At 36.9% G+C, this 9,150-nt stretch overlaps 2 protein-coding genes across 2 annotated transcripts in view; one reads left to right on the top strand and one right to left on the bottom strand.

Moving 5' to 3' along the window:
* Ankrd45 (ankyrin repeat domain 45) overlaps nucleotides 1–9,150 on the bottom strand; it is a 76,606-nt gene that overhangs the window by 29,479 nt on the left and 37,977 nt on the right. The gene's annotated exons all lie outside the window — the stretch shown is intronic.
* On the top strand, nucleotides 2,818–5,306 carry Tex50 (testis expressed 50). The gene is made up of 2 exons (XM_023710321.1): nucleotides 2,818–3,223; nucleotides 5,084–5,306. The coding sequence occupies exons 1-2, from the start codon at nucleotides 2,894–2,896 to the stop codon at nucleotides 5,282–5,284; spliced, it is 531 nt and encodes a 176-aa protein (XP_023566089.1). The 5' UTR covers nucleotides 2,818–2,893; the 3' UTR covers nucleotides 5,285–5,306.

The raw sequence follows: 9,150 nt of genomic DNA, 5'->3' as shown, positions 1-9,150 counted from the left end.
ATTTACAGAAGATGTAGTCCCTATACTCCTCAAACTCTTCCATGAAATTGAGAAGGAAGCAATCCTCCCAAAATCATTCCTGGAGGCAAGTATTATACTGATACCAAACCCAGGAAAAGACACAACTAAGAAAGAGAACCTACAGGCCGATCTCCCTCATGAACATAGATGCCAAAATCCTCAATAAAATCCTAGCAAACAGAATATAGCAAATCATGAAGAAGATCATACACCATGACCAGGTAAGATTCATCTCAGGGATGCAAGGATGGTTCAATATTCAAAACTCTATACATGTAATACACTATATCAATAGAGTGAAAACTAAAAACCACATGATCATCTTCATTGATGCAGAAAAGGCTTTTGACAAAGTCCAACACTCATTCATGTTCAAAGTCCTACAGAAAATTGGAATAGATGGCCTCTACTTCAATCTGGCAAAAGCCATTTATGAAAACCCAACAGCTAACATAAGCCTAAATGGGCATAATTTTATTGATAAACAAATAGCGATGAGACAGTTTCAAATCAGCAGTTGATATTTAAAATTTTTACTTTGACCAATTTTATAAGCTAATATCTGTAATCTGAGCAACTACATTGAAAGCAGGAATGTGAAATATAACAACCACTGTTGAATACTTTTCATCTTGTTTTTTAAAATGTGTATCACTTCTAATGTCTGATATTATTTTTATACTCTTTAAAACAAATTTAAAAAACAAAAAGGACAAAGAAAAATTAAGGTTTACTGAAAGGAAGAGTTAATGTTTGTTTGATCAACCTTGCACGCCTATATCTGGAAACCTAAGCAACAAATTTGGTGATAACAATGTGTAATATAACAACCACTGTTAATTTTCTATTTTTGTTTTGAAGCTCTGTAACATTTTATTATCTTATAATGCTTTGTTTTGGTCTTTGTTCTTGTTATGTTTTGGGGTTTTTTTCCTCTTTAAAATTAAAAAAAAATACACTCTCCATTCCATTAAAACTATATATTTATGTGGGTGAGCCAGTGGAAAAAGGGGCTTATTTGAGAACATTCTCTTAATACCACAATAGCTTAACCAATCATGACTTCTGTTTCCTCATCAGTAAAATGACAATAACACAATATAGTCCTCAAAAAGCAATCGTGAGGGTGATAGTACATGACAGGTATCATATATAATGGCACATACTACAAAGCATAGTTGTGTATAGTGCAGTATATGGTGTATCTATAGTTATAACACATGCAAATATCTCAGCATAGTGCCTGTACATAGTGACACACTCAATAAACTTATTTTTTCTTGCTGCTTCTCAAAACTCTATAAACTATTCCATACTGCCAACTGAATAAGATATAAGGCCCTCCAAGCTCAGTCTAACCACGAGCTACTTTTCAGCTTTATCTCCCCCAGCATTCATTCAAGACTGTACCCAGGGTTTATTCCTATTCCCTAAGCCCCACTCCTAACGACATCAGCCCCCCCCCCATCAGTTCCTTCGGGTCTCTTCTCAAGAATTGCCTTATCAAAGACATTTCTCTTCATTTAATTCCAAAAAATAACACATCTGAGCATAGTGATGGACAATTTAGCAAGGACCCTGGAGGGAGAAAGGGAGAGAGAAAGAGGAATAAGAGGAATAGAGGGAGGAAGGGATAGTGAGTGGGAAGAAGACAGAGGACAGTAGGAGAGAAAAAAATGAATGAATGAATGAATGAATGAATGAGATGCAAGAAAGAAAGAAAGAAAGAAAGAAAGAAAGAAAGAAAGAAAGAAAGAAAGAAAGAAAGAAAGAAAGAAAGAAAGAGAAGGGGAGGAAAGGGAAGGGAAGGGAGGGGAGGAAAGGGAGAGAAGGAGAGGAGAGGAGCAGAGCAGAGAGGAGAGGAGCGGAGCAGAGAGAAGAGAGAAACCTGGGAATGTAATAGCATGAAAGCCTTGGGTTCAATCCCAGTACCACAAAAACAAAAAACCACGCACACTCATTGACTTCCTGACAATTTCTCAACCCCATTTTCTTCATTGCATGCCACAGATAATAGAGATGTAATTATATTCTGTGTTCCTGTACTAAATAGCAAGCTCCATGAAGTTAATATTCTGACATTCTACTTTGTACTGAGAGGTACATGTTTTTCAATATCCAGCATGTAATAGGCACTCAATAAATATTCATGAAGGAATATTTACACAGAATTTCTTGGTATTTCTGAGATGGTCTCTCTGCATTTCCATGCACCAAAATTCTACTCATTCTTCACATCCAAATCAAATACACTTTTGTGAAACTTATTCTCCCAAGTATAACTCATTGCTCTTTCAACTGGTACATATTTTAAATTTTATTTAGATCTCATTTTACTCTACCTTATAATTTTATTGTTACTTTGGCTTTTGCTTTACCTATAGATTGTAAAAGCAAAGGCCTTACAAGCAAAGTCTGCGCCCCTTCCTTCTGTCTCACCACACACGACACCACTTCACTGTCTTACCTTTTTCCACATGCTTCACTACCTTACTCCTCATTCACTACCTAGTAGCATCAAATCAACTCCAAAGAAATGTGAGTAAACATTGCCCATAAGATGAGATTTTATTAATGACTACATTTTTATGATTGACTGTACTGGCTAGCAAAATATTAACAAATTCTTCACTTTAAAGAAAACCAGAGAAGCTCAACCCTTTCAGGCAAAAAGCAACAAAAAGTTATCTCTAAGAAACCCACGGTGATTGGTTAGCTAGGTAGTACTTTTTCATTCCACCGCAGCTTTTTATGATGTCACTGAACCTACTATGACTGGTGCGAAGTTACAATGATCATCACTGTGTATGTCTCTGCTCTGTCTCTGGCCAATTTTTTAACTGTAGACTTTCTTCCTCATTGAGAAAGAACAATGTCTAGTCAAGGACCATCCTGGATTACACAACTGCTGCTGCTGCTTACTTTCTTCTTCAGGGACAGCTTCTGCATTTGCGATGGAACGACCTGGACAAAGGCTGGCTGGGAAATCTTTCCGGAAGAAGTTCACTACCTGAAGGTTAAGCCGGCTCCCTCCCAGTGTCTGCCTTACCCTCTGGACAGACTGTTCTGCAGCTCTGCTAACAGGGACATACTTCAGAGCTGTCTACACCTCACTTTTATTCTAGCACAAGCTCTCTTCATAATCTTGTCTGTTTTATCTGTGCACTACCTATGGATGAAATGGAAGAGACACCAAAGAAAGGTGAATTCATGATTCAAATAGCAAAAAGATGGTTCAGACAGTAATAGTGATAAAATCTTGAAGAGCTTGGGTCAGAAAATTATGTTTCTTTAAAAAAGAAATTTTCCCTCTTTCAGCCTTTCCCTCCCTGCTTAAACCTTCTATCTAGTACAGTGTTTTGCAGGGTGCTCAGCAAATGTCTACTGAGTTAAAGGGACCTTAAGATCATTTCTTCAACGTTTCTGTTTCCTTTTTATTAATTTTATTGAGAAAGAAATAGCAATGAGACAGTTTCAAAACCAATTAATGGGACAGTTTCAATAATTAGTACATTGTATATTGTTGTCTTCGTAGTGGTTATTCACAGTGCAAGAAGCAGACAGGATATCCTGTCCAAACACTATTCATGCAAATCTTTCTTCTCATTGAATTAAGAGAAAGTAGCTGTATATCTATCCCAACTATTTTGTATACACAGATACAAAATGGTCCTTCTTTTGTATCCCCTTTTTTGTTTATTTTTGTCAGAGATGGGTATTCCTTTGCCATTTAAATATTGTAGGTGCATGAATTCAGCAAAATAATCCAATATAGTCCAGTAGTCCATGATAGTAGTGGGTTATCCGTAGGACTGGCAATGTCAGAAGTTGTTGACTTGAGCCTTTTATTTCAAGTAACAAAACATATCGAAAGAAAAAGAAAGAAAGAAAGAAAGAAAGAAAGAAAGAAAGAAAGAAAGAAAGAAAGAAAGAAAGAAAGAAAGAAAGAAAGGCAGGAAGGAAAAGAAAATTGTACTGAGCTACCCTGCAAGGTATATAGGAAATTAAGATCTGTCCCATTGGGTAAAGTCATTTACTCTTAGCTTCTTCATAAAATGAAGACTTGGAACAAGAGATACCTCAGATGTTTCTGGATCTACCTAAGAAAGCTAAGAACAAAAGTTTCCGTGTACTTTTTAAGTGGACTGTAAACTAATTTCTAATGCCAGGGTAATTGTCTGGGAAATAGCGCCCTTAAACTAATTTCCCACTTCGCCAATAGATGGCACCACAGCTTAAGGCAATCTTAAAAGCTCATGGACCAAAAAGGAAAAAAGAACAATCTTGACTTTCAAAATAATTTAGATATATATATTTTTAAAATTACACAATAGTCTTTCATTTATATCTCCCTTTTAGGATAGATATACACCTACGTTCTCTTAGTTCAATGAGAAGAAAGATTTGTACTAATAGTGTTTAGACAATTATGTTTGCATCTTGTAATATGAATAACTACTACGGAGACATAAATGTGCAGTGTATTATTGTAACTCCCACTAACCTGTTTGAAATTGTCTCATTGCTATTTCTTTCTCAATAAAATTAATTTTAAAAATAAAAATAAATAAATAATGCTTCAGGTTTATTTCAAGAAAAAAAACAATTTAGACATCATCAATGTTTTCTTAGTTTTTAAACATCTATGATATGGAGAGAAGGGGATCAGGGGATGAGGAGAAGGGAGACCCAGGAGAGATGTGGAAGTAAAACTGATTAAGATGCAGTATTAGGTATCATGAACATATATAGTACCAACAAAAACTAGAAAGTAATTAATTAAAAAATAAAATGACTATGATTGAGTTTGTTAGTAAAGGAAAATGTTTTGCTACTATTTGGAATACTCTATAGAAAGTACTACATTTTTTGGTGGTGGCTATAATCTTATATTGTATGATATAGGAAAGTGTTTTTCCACACATATATAGGTTACTTCTATAGTAACCTTTCTTTATAAAAATAATTGATGTATACATTTTAGTAACATTTTTCCACATGTTCAGAATATCAATTTAATGTGAACTAAAATAAAATCTATCATTTGTCTTTCTCCTTTCAGCTGAAAAAACAAGCTTCTTTAGATAAACTTGAAAATGACCAGAAAAGCCCATCCTTCTGTGACATTGACCAGCTACTCTCTACACTGCTGACCACCTCATCCATGATGAACAAGTACCTGAACCAAGTGTCAAAACATTCTAAGAAAATCAGGCAGCACAAAGTGAAGAGTAAAGAACCAGCAAAAGGCAGAAGAGCGTAAACATACACACACACAAATGTAGTTATTATCCAACACATATGCGTAAATGTAGTGAAGTCAAACATGGAGATTACAAAAGAGATCTACTGAGAGACTTAGCCAAAGACAAAAATGGTTCTTTGGGAGCATTGGTAATTTTCTTTTTCTTTGCCATAATCTTTACTGAAGTTTTCCACAGAAGCATGGGGTTTTTTTTTTCAACTAAAGAATTTATACCTACTACAATGGTTTCCAAAATAAAATGAAAGGTGCCTTGTCTGACATAGAAGGATACAACGTAGCTGTAATTATAGAAGCAGAACTTTCCAAGTGCTGACCCCATGACAGGCATGTGCTAGTGTTTGACAGCACCTAATTTAATTTTCACAATGATCCTCAGCCCTTATTGGCTCCCTTTTCAAGAAAAGAAAACCAACACAGGGAGGATTTAAATAGTTTGTCCAAGGTCATACAAATTTCAAGTAAAGACACTAGTGTTTCAACTCAACCTCAAGAAGCCATGTGCTTAATCATTTGATTATTCCTCTTCTGCTAAGCTCTCACTTGCTGCTCTGGTAAGGCCATCCTGTCCCTGCTGCCACCATGCTGCTTTCATTCCCAGCTCAACGATCTGGCTGTGTCTTTTTCTCTACTATTGAAAATTTAAGTCCCATCCATCCTCCAAGCCCCAGCTCAACCCCAACACGTTGACTTCACGTCCTCTGACCACCCCACAGCGTGGACTGCCAATCTGCGATGCTTGACAGTGTTATATAGCTGTTGAGCATGTTTATAGATTATAGCCCCCCATAAATGTCCAGAAGCAAGAACACCAATTGTACCTACAACAGTCATGACATATTCAATAATGGGCATTCAACAAATACTTGCTAAAAGCATAAATCAGATAACAATACAAACTGAAGGTAGTGAACTCTGTAAGTAGTAGTTGTTTTGTTTTTGTTTTGTTTTTTTTAATTTTTTTATTTATTTTGTGTGTGTGTGTGTGGCCAGCTCAGCCCACCAGGGGGCAGGGCTGGCTGGCATGTGGTGCTGGGGGATTGAACTGCGGTCTCTGTGCTTTGCTAAGCTTGTTCTAAGTAGGTGCTTTAGACCATTGAGCCATCTCACCAGCCCCTAAGTAGTAGTTTTTAAGCTGATGTTTGCATACATACAAAGTTACATAGGTATACATCTTCCTGAAATCTCTTTAAGCCATGCTTTACAAGGTTTCGGGCATGATACAAGCAAAATATTAGCAACACAGTTTTTTTTTTGGTTTGGTTTGGTTTGGTTTGGTTTTGGGTTTCTTGGTACCGGGAATTGAACTGAGGACCTTGCACTTGCCAGACAGGTACTTATGCCACGGGGCTATCTCCCCAGACCTAACACTGTTTTTTAACTTTATATTGAAGTATAATTTATATAGAGAAAGGTGAAAACATTGTAAACGTACAGTTCAAATAATTTTCATAAATGAATGTGTCCATGTAGTCAATAACCAAATTAAGAAAAAGGTGTTATATCCCAGAAGTCCTCCCATGTCAGAAACATACTTAAATTCTGATTACGAACATTATGGATTAACATTATCTAAACAAATATTTTTAAAATCGCAATGTTTTCTATCTGTGGAATCAAATGTGCTACTGAACTATTTTTAAACATTTAAGGAATAGTCCACTTTGCTTGAGTCTCTCAGAAAATAGCCATGAACATCTATTGTACACATGGCCTTATAGAAAGTTATTAATTGGTAAAATTAGTAAAGCAATAAGTTTCCAATATACACAGCACCTGCTAAGTACAATGTTTTAGGGCAAGAGCACTACAGCAGGGTAAAAGGCAAATTTTATTATTGCTAATAGTGACTGTGGTGTTACCTATAAATAAAACAGCTAGCTGGAAGCTGGAAATGTTTATCATCACTTGCCATCACACCAGTCAGTTTCTAAGTATATGTGAGCTTCCTTACCTGCCCAGTCGAGAAATTCAACACACTCAGTCTGTGAGTACCGAGCAGCAACATCTCGAGCTTTCTCTTCCCGGAAGTTCAAAGCTTCTATATCAACATCCAGTTCCACTAGTGCTTTCAAAGTCTCCAAACGACCCCAGGCTGCGGCACAGTGTAAGAGCGTGTACCCTAACAAATAGAAGGAAGATGGTCTGGTCAAACAGACGAGGGATGGTCCCCAACTGAGGATGGTTCAACATGAGTTTTCAACTTTACAGTGGTGCAAGCAATAGATATTAGGTCAAAACCATATTAGTAATTCTGCTCCTCAGCCTTTTCCAAGGCAAGCAATATATGGTCCAGTACTCTCTTGTAAGCCTGTGTAGAAACAGAGAACCACAGTACACAGTAAGCCACACAATCACAAACAAACAATGGGTACTTTCTGGTGTATGTTGCTGCTGAGATAGGAATAGATTAGATATCTTAGATGCGTTTTCAACTTCTGGTATTTCATGAATCTATTGGGGCATGACCACATCATAATTCAAGGCAAATCTTTCCACTGTTTTAGCCTATATTATGCAATAAATCATAATCACCATCATACATTAAACTACTACTAGGAGCCAGCCACTAAGTATGTTACATATAGCATACTCATTAAGTTTTATAAACTGTATGGTATCAGAATTATTGGGCTGGTGAGATGGCTCAGTGGTCTAAAGCACCTACTTAGAACAAGCTTAGCAAAGCACAGAGACCGGGGTTCAATCCCCCAGCACCACATGCCAGCCAGCCCTGCCCCCTGGTGGGCTAAGCTGGCCACACACACACACACACACACACACACACAAATAAATAAAATTTAAAAAAAAAAAAGAATTATTATAATCGTGGGGCTGGGGAGATGGCTCAGTAGAATAAGTGCTTCTCTGGCAAGCGCAAGGGCCTGAGCTAAATCCCCAGTTCAAAAAAAAAAAAAAAAGAATTATTATAATCCTCATCTTCCAGGTAAGTCCAACAATGTTAAGAAACTTGCCCAAGAAACCCAGCTAATAAATGATGAACACAAGATACCAACACAGGCAGCTTGAAGCCTGAGCCCTCAACAACAGCTAAGGAAGATGGAATGCTCCCTACAGGTCATCTATTTTGCAGCAATTGAACCTATGATTTTAAGGAATTTTCATCAAACTCCCAAATTAGTATTGCTGTTAATATTAACACAACCATTAAAATCAACTATAACTAGGTATGTTTTAGTTTGGGAGGTAATCATTTAAATTAATGCTGAAATTAAGACCTACTAAATTAAAAATGAATTTCTTATACTTGCTGAGGTGACTACTGTGTGGTAGAATTGTAAAGGTGAAAAAATAAAGGATGCAGCTTTAAAATTGTTTCAGACTGATTCTATGAAGGCCAAATCAACAATCACTGTATTAACTGTTTTGAGAGTACCCAGTTAAAATTGGGATTCCAGGAATGCTAGCAACCCTTCCCTAACAGAACATGAAGAGGTGGGTGTGGGTGTGGGTGTTTACAGAGTGCCTTTCATAGGATACTCTTTTACCTGCCTAATACTTTGGTGTGCAATCTGCGACTAGAATTCTCTCACTGAGGAAATCTGTATGGTGGTGACGCTCTTGTGTCTTGTCTGACCCATGTCAAGTTTATTTCTATCTATCACCAGTGATGAAACACTCACAGGGAAAACCCAGCCTCAAGGAGCCCCCGGTTCCCCAGATGGAAGGTGCAAATTCAATACTCCACCACATTAGGAAACAAGCTCCAAGATTTGATTCTGAGGGTGTAAAGAATCAAGAGGGCCATTCTCTTTCCCCAGTCATGCAAGGCAGTAGTAAACAGAAAAGTGTGGCAACTAGCAGTATATATTAGGGAAAATATTATATATATGATATATATTATA

The sequence above is a fragment of the Octodon degus genome, unplaced genomic scaffold (assembly GCF_000260255.1).
Source record: "Octodon degus isolate 3935 unplaced genomic scaffold, OctDeg1.0 scaffold00017, whole genome shotgun sequence".
NCBI lineage: Eukaryota > Metazoa > Chordata > Mammalia > Rodentia > Octodontidae > Octodon > Octodon degus.
Note: the sequence above shows the minus strand (reverse complement) of the source record. Positions and strands in the feature narration are given on the sequence as shown.

What these genes read in the sequence shown, in the direction of transcription:
- Tex50 (XM_023710321.1), top strand. Translation starts at nt 2,894, where the DNA reads ATGTCTAGTCAAGGACCATCCTGGATTACACAACTGCTGCTGCTGCTT. An exon ending in GGAAGAGACACCAAAGAAAG is followed by an intron (nt 3,224 to 5,083) that starts GTGAATTCATGA and finishes TTCTCCTTTCAG; the next exon opens with CTGAAAAAACAAGCTTCTTT.